The following is a 17,346-nucleotide window of genomic DNA, read 5'->3' as shown; positions in this document are numbered from 1 at the left end:
TTAACTGATAAGACCTTGAATCTGTTGCCTGATGAGGGCACTCAGGTGGTGGTAGTGATGGAAGTGGGTCTGATTGCAGAATGCCAGTTGGGTCCAAAATATTTCATAGTTGTCAATTCAGATGCCAGGCCAAGTTTAAATTCTGAAACAATAATTCAGTTAAAGGATCTCTCCTGTATCTTTTTTTTTAATACGTAACTAAGTCTTAAATACTTGACAAGAAGCTGGCAACTGTAGTTTCATTGGGAAAGACATAATTTAAAAACACTCAACCCACCCGAACAAACAAACCTACAACCCATAAAGCTACAGGTGGCTTTTTGTTGTATTTATCAAAATTAAGGAGACAATTTGTCAGAGAGGACACCTGGAAGAGTGGGAAAGAGACGACTTCAGACAGGGTCTGGTGGTGATTTTTATTGCTTACTACTGTTGTCATACAGCTGACAGGAATTAGGAGTATAATTATTAGCAAGTTTTTGTCCCTGCACCAGAGCACACGCTCTGATGCCCTGTACCTGTATAGATCAAATCACACATGCCTTCTGCGTGAAGGGAGAGGATGGTAAGTTATTAAATGGAACTATGTGCTTGTGTTCGTTTACAGGAACATTCTTCTGCTTCAAGATTTTAAATGTGCTTGTTTCAGTGTGCTGAAATCAATTTACAGGAAGTCGGGCTCAACTGATTCACTTTCTGCATATTGATTTCTCCCTGAAGTGAAACTTCTGATATTAACAAAGCATGAGTGGGTTGTTTTATTTTTTTCAGACATCACTTGGAATGACTGATAATAATAAAGCCTTTTTTCTTGTTCTTGAGGGTTGTTGGTTTTTTTTTTTAAGGTGAGATTTAAATCTGAGTAAGAATGATTCTGGGTAATTCCTGTAATGGTGATGAAGTTCACAACTGGTTTGTGCTTATCTAGAACAAGAATTCTCACTGTTTTCCTGCCTTTATTTCAGTAGCTTTTCTTGATTTTCTGAAGATAAATTAGCCACTGCTTAGTAGAATAACCTGTTTTCAGGGTTCCAAGAATAGGCTATCCATATGTCAATGATGACAGGTAAAGAACCACCACCTGACGATAGGTCCTGAAAGAGAGTGAAAAACTTAAAGGATAATACTTAAGTTTATTCCTTCTGTCTCTTTGATTCTCTTAAGATTTATGGATTTAATCAATCAAATTACCTGGTTAAATTCAGGGCAAAATCTAGATTTTAGTTTGCTGGTTTTAACTAAAGATGAAGTGGATTTTCATAGCTTGATCAAATGCCTGTTACAGAAAAAACTTTTATCCTTCTACCAAAGGGTTTTTGATAAAACTGTTACAGATTAAACCATGTCAACATGGCATTGCCTTCTACTATCTTTTAGTAAATAGGACTCTGGTTACAGAGAGATATAGTGTCAATTGGCTGCTGTTAGACAGCTATTAGGAAGTTTTTTATCTCAGTTTTATTGTAGATTTTTACAAAAGGAATTATTTCTATAAGCCAGATATTAAACTTTTAAAAAAGTTGGAAATTCATACATGAGTGCCAGCTGTTACTAGTGGTATTAACTGTGCGAACCAGGCTAATTAGCTTTCATCTGAAGTCTTCTGCCCTTGTTCTAGCACAATCCTTGAAATTGTTTAAACAAAATATTATCTCAAACCTTTCAAAAACACTGGATTTTTATTTTTTTTCTGTGTGGAACACTGAGCTTTATGAATGAGTCAGGCTTTCTGAGTTTATACATTGAACTTCTAATACTGAACTTCAGTGTTTAATGTATGTTAATACACCAATGTTCAAATTGGTATATTAACCTGAGCTGCTTTCTGAGACCCATGTAGATAAATTTAAATACTTGAAAGTCTAGCGTGTGTTTAAAAACATTTGCGTCATTTTGAGGGAATTGACGGTGGGGGGGAAATATGTAGCTGCTTGATGATTTAAAAACAAACAAACAAAAAAAAAAAACAGAAAAGAAAAACCCAAACCCAAAACAAACCCTGTTTTGGTTTTGGTTAGCTTCTTAAAAAACAGTAAAACTTTAAAATATTAGTGACTAATGACCATGAAAGTGAACAGTGTACCTATACAAATGATGAAACAGTGAGCAAGGAGTGATGTTGATGCAGATAGCTTGAAACTCACTGTATCACTTTGTAAACCTTGCTGAACAAGGGGCACTCAAAAGCAAGAAAGTCTTACATTTGATCATCTTTTTTTTTTTTAATCAAATGAGCTAATTTGTCTTAAGATTAAATGGTGATAATGGATCATGCAGGAATTTGGAGCAATAGCACAGTCTTGCTTTCTTAACATTAACTGAGGTTATTAACTCTGTATGTAGTATCTCTGGAAGACAGTAGCGGGTTCCGAGTGAGTATAAATAAAAAGTCATTCCATGGTTCCTATTTCATGAAGTCAGAGATCCCCTTGAGAAACTGTAAACTATGTGCAGTGGTTCCAAGGGCATCTCTTGTCCTTTTGTTTCCAGTTTGCAACTTGTCATTTGCAGCTTGTCTAAACTCTAGAAAATGTCTTGGTTATGCAGCACAGTGAACTGGTTTTGCTGTGAAAAGGTGTGAGAAGAAGCTTTTCTCATCCCTCCCTCACCTTCTAGTACTTAGAGGTTTTATGTCTTTTTTTTTTTTTTTTTTTTTTTTTCCTTCCCTCCTCACCCTCCCTGAAGCCTGCGAAGTCTACACACGTGGTCTTTACCTTGTTGGGCGGGGATTTTTTTGGGGTGGTAGCTCTGTAAGAGCTATAATGTTAGGTGGCTTGTGAAATGTCAGGATGAACATATTAGGTAACTAGGAAAGGAGGACTCTGTTTATAACCACAGTTGTCAGTTTATGAAGCCTGGAATACCCTACAGGCCAGGAATTCCACATTTTTAAACTCATACACCCATACTGCAAACAAATTAGGGTCTGGATTTGCTACACAGACTAAATTCCTTTAGGAGTTATGTAGATATCTGGGCTGTCAGATGCAGAGGTTAAATCAAAACACTCTATCTGGAGACCTCTACTGTTTAGGCAAATCAAGATCTGGATCCGTGATTATTTTTCTTATAGGGGAAGAGTAACTGAGTTAGAACCTCTTGACACTTTAATGAGACTGTGGTTTATTTCCTGACAGTGACTGTTTGATGATACAGATAGCAAAGCTTTTCTTTTGCACAACAGCTGTCAAAAAAAAAAAAGTCATTTCATCTTCTCAAAAGTCTCTATCCTTCCCACAATGTCTAAGATGCACTTCTGGAGCAGATTGAATATCTGGGAGGAAAAACAGAGATGGACATGAAGAACAAGGGAACTTCAGTTGTTTTCTTATACTGACCCTCCATTCAGTTGTTTCCTGTTTTGGCAATGAGTACGTGGCTACAAAACAGCAGAAGTAGAGTGTTCCTGCCAGCTACTCTGAACTTCTACTGTTACGGGTCATAAATTTCAAGGACAAACTGTATTTTGAACTTACTGAAATTTGAGAAGTCTCATGTAATTCTTTAACTTAATATTAAGAGTTTAGATCTTTGATCACCCTGGCTCTGCTGTAACCCTCAAAAAAAATCAGAATTGAAAAGTCAGTTTTTACTCATTGCAGATAATGACGTTGAAGCAATACAAGAATCTGAACAGCTGAGTTCTGCAGAATTGCAATGATTTATTCTATAGCAGTGTCTTTCTTTTGACAACGTGCAAAATAAATATACTGTTAAAATTTGGAAATGACACATGTCTATGGCTTTCTCCCTTCTGGAAGTACATACCCAAGTTGTAAGAAGTGTTCAGGTGCAAGTGTTTAATGGGACATTTACTGTGTTCGGTTATCTACCATGATGAAGTGGGTACAATAAAGTACTGCAGGATTTACTTTCATAATTCTTAAATTTCTACAGTTAGGCCTGTTGAAACTAGTCAGTGGTGGGAAACAATCTATAATATTTGCTGGCAGCAATAAATGTGGGCCCAGAAAAAAATTAATACACTTTCCCATGTGCTGATATGATTTAATAACACAATCATGCCCAGTTTACATTCTCCTGGGGGGTTATTTCCGTGCCTACAACCAGCTGACTGGTGTCAGAAACCCTGCTTACGCTGTGTTGCTACAACCTGTTCCAGATTGCCTGCATAGTGCTGAATTAGCAAGGGGCTTTCTAGGAAAACCATGTTGCAAGTGTGTGATTTTTTTTTTTTATTTTTTTTTTTTTTTAAAAAAAACTCACATGATAATGCTGTTGAACTTTAAACAAGCCTGTCCCTTTCTCTCTTTCTCTGTGCTACTTGACCTCAAGAGGAAGCTTGGTGTACCAGCCAACAGGCTTTTTTTGAGGGAGATTAATAAGCAAATCAATACTACCTTATTTTACTTGAAAGCAAAACTGAGAGACTAGATAAAATGTTTTAAAAGGGTATTAAAAATCTGCATTTATTTAATTTATCTGGCTAAAATTCTGCAGCTTGTTGTTAAGATTAATGTTATGTGATGCAATTGTCTGCTCATTTATGAGATCTTTAGATGATCCTCTTGTTATCTGCAACTTACATCCTTCTTTCTTGTCCCTATCCAAATATCCTGATGTAAAGTTTAATATAGGATAAGAAATCCAATCTTCCTTGTCAAAGTGGGCTGAATGAACAGTTGATCTATGTATGCTTTATATCTTAGCAAGGTTCTTTTGCTGAGCAGTCAGTTCACTGCTTCTCAACGACTCAGTTTGCTCCCTTCCCTGACTCTGAAGACCTTTTCCCATTTGTGTAAAGTAGCTGTTTATTGTGGATCCCTCAGTACTACCTGTTTTTCTTGTGGTCTTCCATACAGATCTTTGCCACCTCATGTAATTGTAGGGGTATTTCCATTCTGAAATTAGCCTGTAATAACATCTCGGAAAACAGCAGCTTTCACTTGACTTTACTGTAACTTTTTTTTTTACTCTTCCACCTTTTACAGCAGCGTCATTTTTTTCAGTGCCAGCTTTAAGAGGAAACATTTTTTTAATCTCTTAAGCTAAAATTACTTTTTATTTAAGTCTTTATATACTTGTTGTGAATTGCTTTCCTTAGTGTGACTACCTCAGTAGATAGATTACTGTGCACTTCTGTAGCCCATGATAAGATCTTGGCAATTGCTGCTTCCCATAGGAACAGAACTGTTAAAATTACAATATATCTTTATCTCTTAGTCTGTGCTACTCCAGAGTTTATGGGGTAATAAAATAGTGTGATCAAATTGAGGCCTGCTGCAAAGTTCTTCGGGAGCCTTTCTGTTGAATCTGAAGGTCTTTAGACTCGATATTAGTTTCTTTTCTGGAAATATGGACATGCAAATCTATGCCACATTGCAGTGTGCTTGAATGATGCCATGAACACCTCTTCATGTGATCTTACCTAATACTTACTTGAAGATTTTGGAGTATATCTTCTCTCTTAACCTCCCGTTGGTGTCTGTTTGGGTGTGGCAGCTGTAGTGTAGTGCAGAGGACAGTGGCTAGGACAAATAGGAGAGTTTGCAGAAGGTACTTACTGAGCAAAGGGGGAGTTGACAGACCTACAACTCCAGAGGAGTTACGGGTTAGGAGGCTGAATTGAGGGTAATCTTCTGATTGCTGGGAGGAATGGAAAGAAAGGGCTGTGGGCTGCAGAGCGAATCACTACTCTTGGGTTTCTGGCAGCAGGGAGAGAGGAAAGGACAGACATTCTGGTACAGAAGGCTCTGGGACAAGGGGCTGAGAGCCACCGTGAGCACCTCTTCCTGATGAACATCTGTAGGACTCTGGAAAGTAAGGCTGTGTTCGTGGGACTGATCCCTTTTGTCTGAACAACACAGCCATCTGCCCTTGCATTCTGTGTCCTTTCTTTGTGGCAGGAAATATGATGCTGTAAGGCCAAGTGGAACCCATTCGTGCAACTGAGAGTGACCTTCTCCTGTAAAGCACTAAAGAACTTGTTATTCCAGTCACTACTGCAAATTCACAGCAATAAGAACTTCCCATTTGAAGAACAGCGCTTCAGCAGACTTCCTCTTTCCACCCCTGAAGATTTTGGGGGTATTTGCACAGGGTACAGGACTTAAAACCAGGAGATGAGTGGCATGGGATGACTCATGCTCAAAACCAGAAGCATTGACTTTGGAAAACTGACTTCAGTTCTAGCCCTTCCTCTTTAAAGTTTTATATTGCACGACCTTTTAAATGAAATGTCGAGCTTCCTTTTTAAATGACAGAATCTCTGCAGTGTGACTATGAGTGTGATTCAAGGTGTTTCGTAACTTTATCAATCCCTGTGCCCATCCACTAACTTCAGTTCTCATAACATCGCTGGCTTCAAGTTCCTCATAGCATAATAATTACATGCTTTGAATGAGTCTGCTTTCTCCAGCATGGAGATCCTGTAGTACTGTTCTTGACATGTTCGGAAACCGCCGTAACACCAGTGAGCATCAGTAGTTGTGTGAGTCCTGCAGTGACCAGTAACAGAAGTTTTTGAGGAATGTACAAGAAAGCCTATAACATGGCCATTTTATGTAACTTGTCACTAGATGGTTTCTCTAATAATTTTCTCTGAAGGCTATCTGATTTCCAGTGAAGTCAGCTTCATATCCTGGAAGTGATCTTGGATTTTTTTTTTTTTTTATTCACTTTAGATGTTCTAGCAACTGCTATAGCCAAAAAAAAAAAAAACAACCAACCCCAACCACCAACCAAAACCCCAAACCACTTTTATCCCATATTGGTGAGAAGAGTATGCCCCATCTTTTCAGGCATGGGTTTGACCACTGAGGTCCAGGCATGCATGCCCTCCGGGGTTTTCTATCTTGTTGGTGTTCATTACATTCAAAAATGAAGTGCTATATGCTAGTTGGATTTTCATACGAGGCAGCAGCTTGCCTGTTGCCATATCTAGGTGCCTCATTTTATTACCACCCCACCCCATTTCTTTTCCTGTTTGTTGAAACGTGCTTCAGAAATATATTATGCTTTTTAAATTGTCTGTGTTTCTGGAAGGTATGTGGGTAACTTCTTTTCATTTTCTCTGTGCCCATGGGAGTTATGCATCTTCTAGGAATCCCTTATGCTTTCCATACCTTTAGGCATCGTAGCATCTTTAAAAAGATCTAATATTTGGTAGCAAGGTAATAGCCAGCTCTCTATTCCCTGAACAATAAATTAGCAGTTTCAAATCCTTAAATATGTGATGTTGGTGTTTGAATTTGTGGAACTCTGAGGCTGGGAGCAGTGTGTATGTGCACATACATATGTATAATATTTTTATATTAGAATGCCTTTGTATCATTCCATTTCTGTGATGAAGTATTTCATCCGTTTCCTTTTTTAAAAGCGGGACTGTTCTTTTCAAATCTGTTAATGCCGTGAAAGGAAACAGTGTAGATTAGTCCTGCTGCCGATTTAACCCAATATTTACAGCAAAAATGCCTGAGGGTCTTTTGGTTTGGTTTGCATTTTGCTGGTGGTTGGGTTTTTTTGGTTTTTGTTTTTTCGGTTTTTTTTTTAATATGAATCCTAAGTGGCAGGGTGGTTGTGTTGTTTTTTGTTTGGTTTTTTTTTAACAACAAAAAAAAATAACATATGTAGGCTCTGTGGGAAATGTGGTTAGAGACCTAGAAAACCATTTTTCCTAGTTCCCTGGTTTTGTCTCTTGTTAATCCTGTACAGTTGGTACAGAAGAAAAATAAACCCCTGCAAAATAGCAAGTCACCAGCCTAGTGTCAGGGATGAGTTTGTGAAAACACCCATTTTAGCTGCCTCATGTTTGAGATATTAGACGGTGGCAGTCAAGATCATGTTCTCCAGACTGCATTCTTCATAAGCAGAAATACTGGCAGCCATGTGTTAAGTTATAAAAAGATAGCAGCTGATGTCAGGGCTTATTTCAGCGAGGAGCCATTTCAGAATACTGTACTAATTTTGAGCAGGTATACGTAAACGAGAAGTCTTCCCTCGACGTGTAGCGTTCAGTGTAAATTGATACATATGTGAATGATGGGGTAGAAAAAGATGAACAAGTAATAAGCTGCAGTAGATAGCCCACTTATAATGCTGAAGATTTTTTTTTTATCTGATTCTTTATGCAAAACTGAGAGGAACCGAAAACCGATCTGGTTTGGCCTGCATTTTAGGGATTAGATTTGCTGGTATAAAATCCTCCTGTTGTGATGTTGGAAAGCTACCACAACTTGAACCAGAGCCTGAGCTAATTTGAAACTGTTACCAGAGGAGTGCCCAGCCCCTCGGTACAAGTGATCCATATATCACAAGCAGCCCTCAAAATACAGTAACTTCATGTGCGCAGAAACCTGTTCTCTGTCGCACTGGGTGGGGAGCAACACCGTGCTGAAATACATCTGCATCTGGAGAGATAATTGATATTAAACTCCACTTCATTTGGTTGACTGTATTTAACAAAATTAATTTCATCTAATGAAAGGAGATTAATTTAGCTCAATAATTTATTTTTAATTATTTTTTTTTTAGTGGCCTCTGGGCTAGGTTCATTTGTTCATTTCATGTATGTGCATGATGTCTGCCTTAGGATTTCTTGAACTTAATTATGCTCTTGAAATACCAGTTCTACAGTAAATCCATTCCTTCAGTTTTCATTCATTTTAGTTATATCTAACAGCTTCACCCTGACATTCCTAGTACTATAATTTTTAAGAATTGCATATTTATGCAGTATTTATTTACAACGTAAAGTTCTGTTTCTACAACTTGGGACTAAGGTCCAAGGATGGCAAAATCCCTTTTACTATAACTTTTAAAATTGTCTCAGCTGAGCTATTATACACATCTGAAAACCTGAAGGAAACTCTAGTTATGTTCTTGAGATGATACATATGTTTTAGTTGAGCATGTGAATGGATACAAGTAACCTTTGCCCTTCGCAGCTTTGTGACATCTTGCTGATAACTCGAGATAAAGATGTAAGTGATCTTAGACAAGTCACCGCTCCATGTGTGTGTTTGATGCCAAGGGGTGGACAAGTTTTTTTCTATCACAATGAAGGTTTTCTAATTGCTGCTGAATCAGAAGTACAATTGATAGTTTTGCTGATAGTGGCAACAATTGCTTAAAGCAGTTTATATGAAAGTGCTTTGGGGCAGAGACCATGCTCCAGCAGGAGTATAAAGGCATAATGTCTGGTGAATGTTCTGCTACTTTATTGTGCAAGCTAATAGTATTTTAACACCCCAATAATATTAGTGTTGTATTCTGATAAGTTTAAACTCAGTTCTTAGGTTGAAGCCCAAAGTGCTTTCTGTCCAGAACTCCCATATGTGAAGATGTGAAGTCAAATGGGTCTTTGTCTTAAAATAGTTGATGGGACGATTATATTAGATGGATTCATATCTAAGACTTTTTTTGTGTGTGTGTGTTTCAGGACATCAGGCATGAAGCCAGTGATTTTCCGTGTAAAGTGGCCAAACATCCCAGAAACAAAAATAGAAATAGGTACAGAGATGTCAGCCCCTGTAAGTACACTTTCTTTTCCATTGTTTGTAACAGACTGTTGACCTCTAGTGACTTACTCTTAACAGCTAAATGTTCTTTGTAAGAACAGGATTTCTGTTAGATGGATGTGTATCCAAGACAGTTATTTTTGTTAATATATTTAGTTATGAGATAGATGTCATAGGATGCCTTTATATCCAAAGGAGTATACTAGAGCAGCGTACAGTAGGTTCTGTATTTGTGGGCAGAAATCTGAAGACAGGAAATTGCTTTACCTTTGAATTCTTACACTAGAGAAGAATGGTGGCTGAAATAGCATTAATAAAACTGCAAGTATCCTTTCTATTGCAGTAGACTTAACTAGAGCATCCTTCTAGACAATATAGCATAACTGTGCCCCTTTTGGGAGACTGGGAAGAGTCTTGCATAAAACATGTGACTACTAGAAATAAATCCTAAGCTCATTGGAACAAAGAAAAGGGGAAGTTTGCAAGGGCAGTAATATCGTGTGAGACCTGCGTTTCTGAAATGATTTTCATTACGTGTTCTGGTGGGAAGTGCATCTTTGAGCACGTGTCCTGTGTACAAGGCACAGCTCAGTTCGGTGCTGCAGCCTTTCCTTTACATGATCCCATGTACAGAGACAGTAACATTCAGGCTTGCCTGTGCCTGGCGTGCTGTACTTTTGGGGTGCAAGAGAGACTGCAACGAGGAAAACACAGAGTGCCAAGACGTACAGGACTGTAGTTAAATGGTTGGCAAATAATACTTGATGTATCAGACACTGAAGAAAGTTCACAGCTGGTTTGCTAAACTGCCTTCTCTGCACTGGATGACAATGCCTGTTCTGGGACTGCTTTCCCTCTTCAAGGGTGCAGCACTGCTGCCTGTTTTAAATGCAGAGTTTCTATAGGCTCTGTCCCTGGGCAAATGTCTGGCTTCTGTTCAAAGACAAGGGTATTATTGTATATCAGAAGACTTTTATACTTAGTGGTTAAAAGTTACTGAAGTCTTTGGGGCAGCTGACTAGGAACAATAATGTTGCACATAGTTTGCTTTACTAAGCAGTTCTAATATTTGGGGTTGTGAGTAACAAAGTGTTCCTCTTTGCCTTTAAATAATACTGCTTCCAATCTGTTTGGCTTTCTTGCAAAATGTGGGAACTCTTGTATGTGTTTTTTTGACGGTGGTTTGTTTTCTTTAATCTGAAATGGAGCAAGCTGAGACTAACAAAAGAGCAATGAAATTACATTTGCTGTAATCTTGAATTTTGGTCATTCTTTCTGTACATTAAGGTGTGGTTGGATTGGGAAAAGTGGCTAAATGTCTGTAAGAAGAATAAGAGGTCTCAGTTCTGTTTGTCCAATATATGTTTAGGCAACCTTGAACAAGCTGGATTTGAATGTTTAAGCTGCAAAAGATAAGCAGCTGTGTAATTAGATTTATTTAAAAACAGTAACTCGATAACTACAAATAGGTCAGTGTGATCTGGTTTGCAAATTACCGATGTGATTACTTGAGATACAAATACTTGCATTCTTGCAATGTATTCTTGGAACACGGAGCACAACTTATGTTCACTGCTCTGCTGTAGTGCTGTCCTTGTGGTACCTATATTGTATTTCCAGAGTGACAAGCACCAGCAAACATTTCTGCGCTACCTGTGATTAAGCTCTTTTTATTCTTCAGGACAACTCAGCTTTTTTGATCCTAACATCTGATGAGGTTGTGCATGGATTGTGCTGTGTTGCATATACATTAACCAGTGTTTTCTAATTATGCTGCAGTTGATCACAGTCGAATTAAGCTAAACCAAGGTGACAATGACTATATCAATGCTAGTTTGATAAAAATGGAAGAGGCCCAAAGGAGCTACATCCTTACCCAGGTAATTGCTGGCAGTGGATAATAAAAATCATATGATGATTGGAGTTGTTTTTCACAGGTTTTCTTTAGCCTTCTTATGTTTATTTTCTTTATTGTAAGGCTAGTTAAGTGTATATAAACATAAACATACACGTAGAATAATTTACTGAAATGCTACTTATCTCTTCCTGCTTCCTGTCAGCACTGACTGACTTTTTGGAGAGTATTTTGGCCACTGTGTATTTGACTTTAGCCCCATCTAGTCTAGAAGCTAACAGACCTCTAGAAATCTGCTTGTTGGCTTATGACAAGCGACATTCAGATGTGGTTGAAATGAATCACACTTCTACATGGAAGGTCAGCACAAAGGCTTCAGACCACTAGTCTGAAGTTGCCTGATACATTCTATGAACAGAGGTGAACCTCACTTAGTGGGAGGGTTTCACATTTACAGAACTATACGTATGAACTTCAAGATGTTCAAAACCTATTTGAAATAACATACTTTAAATATAATGGGTATTTATGTGTTATGTTGAGTGGGGCAGAAATTAACTAAAATATATCAGGGAATTTCTTGCACCTGATCTGCTGTTTCAAACAAGCAGTATGGTCCGCCACGTATTTCTTGTTAAACGTCCTTCTGAAAGTGATATTATTGTAGTATTTACAAATTATGCACCTCCTAATAATGCAACTTCCAAAAGGTCTAAGTTAGGCAATGCTGATGCTTCTACCTTTAATGTGAGGGAGGAAAGCTGTGAATACAGACTTTAGTGATGGGAATTTGGGGGGTGGGAGGGAGGTGACTGTTTTTCACTGAATCTGTGCATTCCGTGCCTATCTGTATAACAAATTTAAAAATACCCGGATACCCTGTTGTCTTATTCTGAGAGCTAGCAACTGTGCCAGAACTCTTTGTTTGTCGAAATGTTCAGCTCCCTGGAGACTGTCCTGGTCTCTAATCTTGCCTTTTTTTTTTTTTTTTTTACCTCTTCCTCCCACACTTTAGATAAAGGTAGACTGGGATTAATATTTTCAAGCAGCAGCTCTTCCTTCCTGTTTCTAGAGAATAAAGATAAATCTTCTAAGGAAGAAGTGGACAGTGCAGTGTTCAATATGAAAATGACTCTGTGCACACAGCTCTTATTCCACTTGTTCAGGACAGGGGAGGTTGATCATAGGGTTAAATTGGTATGTGGAATAGTCAAATGTGCAGCTACCTGGTACTAGATGTCTATTCAGATCCAGAATTTAATGAATTCGAATGGCTTTATTTAAATCCAGTCATTCTTTCTGAGGACCCTGGCCTGCTGTTTTGTTTGAGCAAAGCGATGGACAGCAAATACGGGAGGCACAATGATGCTGGTTTGTGTTGCCCAAAATTGAGAGCAATGGTTTTGAAGTAGAAAATAGCAAAGGAACATAGCACAAACAAAAAGTTACAAGGAAATCTACTTTGTGAGTAGATAGTAGTCTTTAGGTATCATTTTGTTCAGTCCCAAAGCAGATCCATGAGGATTCTGGAAAACCATATAATTTGTTACCAATCTGGCATTGTTTCAGTCTTTGTCCATTCAGTCTAATAATAGTCAAATATTATGAATAACGGTGATGTATTGCAGAATAGTTCAACATAGACTTTAATTCTGCTCTTAAGTCAATGAGGTTTTATTTCCCCCTTATATGTATACCTTTCCTAAGAAAATTCTCTCAGCATTTTTCACTCCCAGTTCTCTTCTCGCAAATGAGACTACTTCTCTCTTCCTGTTATGTATGGGGGGAAAAGATTAACCATGCTTTCGTGGGTAAATTCATAGTGGGAAAATGGAACTTAAAGCTGTATCTGTATTTTTTTACAGTTTGAAATGAGCAGTTGCTTGTCTGAATTTATTGCCTAGTGCAGTAACTTTTACTGGGTAACATTGCACTGACATTAACAGAAAATAATGCTTATTTCTGGGGATTCTGTCTCTGCAGGGACCTTTGCCAAATACTTGTGGTCACTTTTGGGAGATGGTTTGGGAACAGAAAAGCCGTGGTGTTGTCATGTTGAACAGAGTGATGGAAAAGGGATCCGTAAGTATTTACCCGATTCTAGCTATGTGTTTATTTCATGTTTATGGTTTTCCTTTTTTTTTTTGTAAAAAAAAAAACCAAAACAAAACCAAAAAAAAACCTACCAAAAAGACCCCCAACCCAAAGAACGGGGAGGCGGTGGAGAGATGACAACCATCAGTAATTTTATCTAAGAAATTATGCCTAGAATTGAATACCCGGTCAACCGATCTTAGTGCAGTCAGAAAATTACTCAGTTTGTAATTGTAGGTCTTAATTTCTTCTGAATTTGGCTGAAATAAGGCATGAACACAGTATGACTCTCCATGCAACTGAATATTTGGTCTCTACTACTAAGCTAGGCATGTGAGTGTGGCTCTTTTCAGAGTACATGGATTGCACCTCTCAGAGGTCATTTACACCAAGTGTTCGTTCACAAGCCCTATGAAATGGCTTTGAAGTAGTTATAGAGGCACTCTGACTCCAAGTTTCCTTCATGCAATAAGAGCTCTGGTTATTCAATGTATCATCTAGACATCTTGTTTCTCCACCAGTGTCATTGTTTTACAAAAGACATTAGAGGTATGAGGAGAACGGGGGTAGAATGGAAAGTGCTTCTCCTGGTATCTATCTTAAGCAATAATCTGGGTGATGTGGAACCAGCTGTTAAGTCAGTGCTTTACTTGCTAGGACAAGTGTGGTGGGCAAGTTCTGTCCTGACCTTTTAGGAAGTTTACATTAGACAAGACAGGCAGGAGGTGAAGGGAAACAATAGATGAACAAGCAGTTGGGGTTATTCTAAGTAATTCACCTTCAGATAGATAAAACGTTTTGGTTCCTCTGGCACTGGGAGTAGCTGCTGTATTGAGAAGGAAATGCCTCAGCCTTTCTGATGGTGGAGAAGACAGGAACCATCAGGCATGGTTTTCATCCGTGGGTCAGAGTCCTGCCTCTGTGCTAATTCTACAGCTGCCATCCTTAAAGCAGACTTGGCAGCTGTGCAAATTTGAGACAAAAGCCATTTTAAAGACTGGTAGAAATGCACAATTTAAAGTTGAACGTTACAGAGTAGTCAGTATAAAGACACTGTGGAGAGGGGGTAGCGGGTATGTTGGGTATCCAGCAGTGATAACTAGGTGGTACGTGCTTTTGCATAATCAGGAAAGAATTCCCAATAATCAGGAAAATTCTTGTGTTATGAGTTGTATTTTAATAAACTTCAGTCTTGATTTTTGAGTGCTCTGCTTTTTTTGTAGTGCAAGTGAAATTTAATCTTCAAAAGAGATGCAGTAACCATATTTTTCAATAGTGTCTTCCTTTCCAACCATTCCTGCTCCTTCTCTGCACTGCCAATAGTTTTGAACACAATGAGTTACTGTGATCCCTTAGGGCAGGCTGCTTACACTTCTCAGCAAACAGCAGTGGGGGACCTACAGTGGAGTACAACAAAATATTGTTTGCAGACACATTTGGTGGAGAAATTGGACACAGAGCTAGTTGCTGTCTCTTTAACATTAATACCAAAAAAAAGTGCAGAGAATTATAACTGCATTCTTCAGCCCTATAAACTAGAGGATGTATTTTGAATAAAAACTAAAATTAGACTGAGCAAAACTAGTGTTAGTCTACCTATGAATAGAATACTGAATAGGGTACTCTTAAATGGTCTCAGAAGTCATCTTAGTCTTGAGAATGCTGTTCTTTTTTCATCCTTCTTCAACTTTAAAGCCGTATTCTTTGCCCTTTTATTAAGGAGGCATTAGCCATGTCCAACAATCCGTTCTTATTGCATGTTTGGGTATGGGCAAATGGTGGTCCCAGCCCCATTTCAGAGGAGCAGTGCTTAGTGACAGAAGCAGCAGGCCAGTTCTCCCAGTCACAGGATCCTTAGGTTTAGCTCTCAGAAACTTGGTTGCAGACTTTCCTGTTCGTGTTGCTGATGAGTTTCTTTAGTTTCATTTTTCTTCCTGCAAAATGTGCTACTTTCCTATTTGGTTGCCTCATTTAAGGTCCTAGCAGGTAGCAGTCTTCCCAAAACTAAGCTCTCTGGGAAACTTCACTGAGAAAACTGAAATTCAGTCAGAAGTAGGTAATGGGAATGTTTGCTGAATGCAGGGTTTTTTGTTTGGCACTTTACTTTTAAACTGTGCTGTGTAAAATCAAAATGATCTCACTGCTATTTTTATTTTTGTGGTGAGTGAATGGAGTAACCCAAAATCTCATCTGATGTTACACTTGCAAATTAGCAATGTTGTAATTCTCTATGTAGCTTATTTGTGGAATTCATAATACTTTTTCACAGTATGTTCTGATCCTGTTACTATCTGTCTCTTCTTTTGACATTTAACTATTTGACATGAGGATAATAAATAAAATGTAGACTAAAATTCAGATTTTGGCAGAGCGTTGTGAGAGCTTTTAAACTTAGACAGCTATTAGATTTTTTTTGTTTGTTCTGACACAAGCTAAAATAAATAATGTCTTTGGTGACTTTGATTAGATTCCATGGCTTCACACTCTTTCGGCTTATACATAGAAGAAAGAGAGCTCTACCTAAACAAACCTGTCCTTAGGTATTTAATGAGTTCAGTCAGGGCCAAAATAATTTGACTCACACAAAAGATTCAGTGAGTATGTGGTTCTGCAACAGAAAGGAAGACTGAAATTCTTCACACTAGAATTGCTCCTCCTTGTAATAAAAGCAGATGAAGAAATTGTCTCATAAGATGATGTTGTATTTGAGGATGTTTGTTCCTTGCCTTTTACACAAACATAAATGACATGTAAATGTCTCCTGTCTGTTTTTAGGTAAAGTGTGCACAGTACTGGCCACAGAAGGAGGAGAAGGAAATGTTTTTTGAAGATACAAACTTGAAACTAACATTGATATCTGAAGATATAAAATCATATTACACAGTACGACAGCTAGAATTGGAAAACCTTACAGTAAGTACAGAAACTAGTACCAGTCAGATTCTTCAGTCTGAGGTGAGACTCTCCTTCTCATTAACAGGGTCTTGAAAAAGATGGTTGTGGATTATGGCAGATTTTGTTCTGGAATTGGTGATTCTGCATGAGTTTGTGTATTGTGGAAATGAAGCTCTTAAATATTTATGAAACATTTAAGAGCTTCATTTGCATGTCTTGGCCATACACTGAGTGAGAAGGTTAGTTTGTCGCTACCTTTCAGAGAACCCTTTATAAAATCACTTAGCAGATGTTCTACTGTTTTTGTGTTAGAGCTGAAATAATTGCTCTTCCTGTCACTTAAGCTACCTGTTTGCCTGTGTCCTGTTCTAAGGTTTATTTTTTAGGTTTTGGCTTAAATCTTCAGGTTTTGTATTGATGGCCTTCATCAGAAGGCAGGAACTGTTTTAGCACTGTCCTGCAATGAGCTGTATGGAACTCGGTACAAGGATCAGGCCACCAGCTTTAAGAGAAATAACTCTTTTTTTTTTTTTTTTTGTCCTTTTTTGCAATACCAAAATAAAAGTATACATGCCATTTCCAACCCTTCCTCTCCTCTTCAACACTGCCCTGTATTAGAACAGTGAGAGCTAATCTAAAGCTGCTTGGGGAGGCTGGCTAAGGAAGAACACCATTAACTTTCACTGAATGCAGGTCACTGAAGATAATGTCTGAGGTCCTCGATGGTGCTGAGCTAGGTGTGTATGTTGTGACGTGCTAGCCTGAGTTCTGCTCTCTCCTGGTACTGCTCACTACTGGAAGACACAGTTGTTCCTTTGCTCATCTATTAGCATCTTGCATGCTTCATCCTGCCACGAAACGTGAGACAGCAAATATGAATTTGACTGAATTATGCCTGAGTAAGAATTTGCTTGATGTAGTTTGTAGTGTGTATGACGTTTACCGCAGACATGTTTGGTTGTAGCTCGGTATTCTAGGAGGATGTGAGCGCCAGTGGTTTAGTAGTCTTGGAAGAAAGTTTTC

The 17,346-nt window shown here is 38.3% G+C and overlaps 1 protein-coding gene across 6 annotated transcripts in view; it reads left to right on the top strand.

The window, feature by feature from the left end:
- The window catches only part of PTPN1 (protein tyrosine phosphatase non-receptor type 1), a 44,336-nt gene that overhangs the window by 19,223 nt on the left and 7,767 nt on the right, over nucleotides 1-17,346 (top strand). For 3 of the 6 annotated variants that reach the window (XM_068416296.1, XM_068416295.1, XM_068416299.1), the window contains exons 2-5: nucleotides 9,401-9,491; nucleotides 11,259-11,359; nucleotides 13,318-13,416; nucleotides 16,204-16,341. In XM_068416296.1, the coding sequence (XP_068272397.1) occupies nucleotides 9,401-9,491; nucleotides 11,259-11,359; nucleotides 13,318-13,416; nucleotides 16,204-16,341 (429 nt within the window). Of the gene's footprint in view, nucleotides 1-8,903; nucleotides 8,943-9,400; nucleotides 9,492-11,258; nucleotides 11,360-13,317; nucleotides 13,417-16,203; nucleotides 16,342-17,346 lie in introns of those variants that run through there. The other 3 variants (XM_068416297.1, XM_068416298.1, XM_068416300.1) reach the window with 2 other exon arrangements.

Source organism: Nyctibius grandis, chromosome 19 (assembly GCF_013368605.1).
Source record: "Nyctibius grandis isolate bNycGra1 chromosome 19, bNycGra1.pri, whole genome shotgun sequence".
In the NCBI taxonomy this organism is placed as follows: domain Eukaryota; kingdom Metazoa; phylum Chordata; class Aves; order Nyctibiiformes; family Nyctibiidae; genus Nyctibius; species Nyctibius grandis.
Note: the sequence above shows the minus strand (reverse complement) of the source record. Positions and strands in the feature narration are given on the sequence as shown.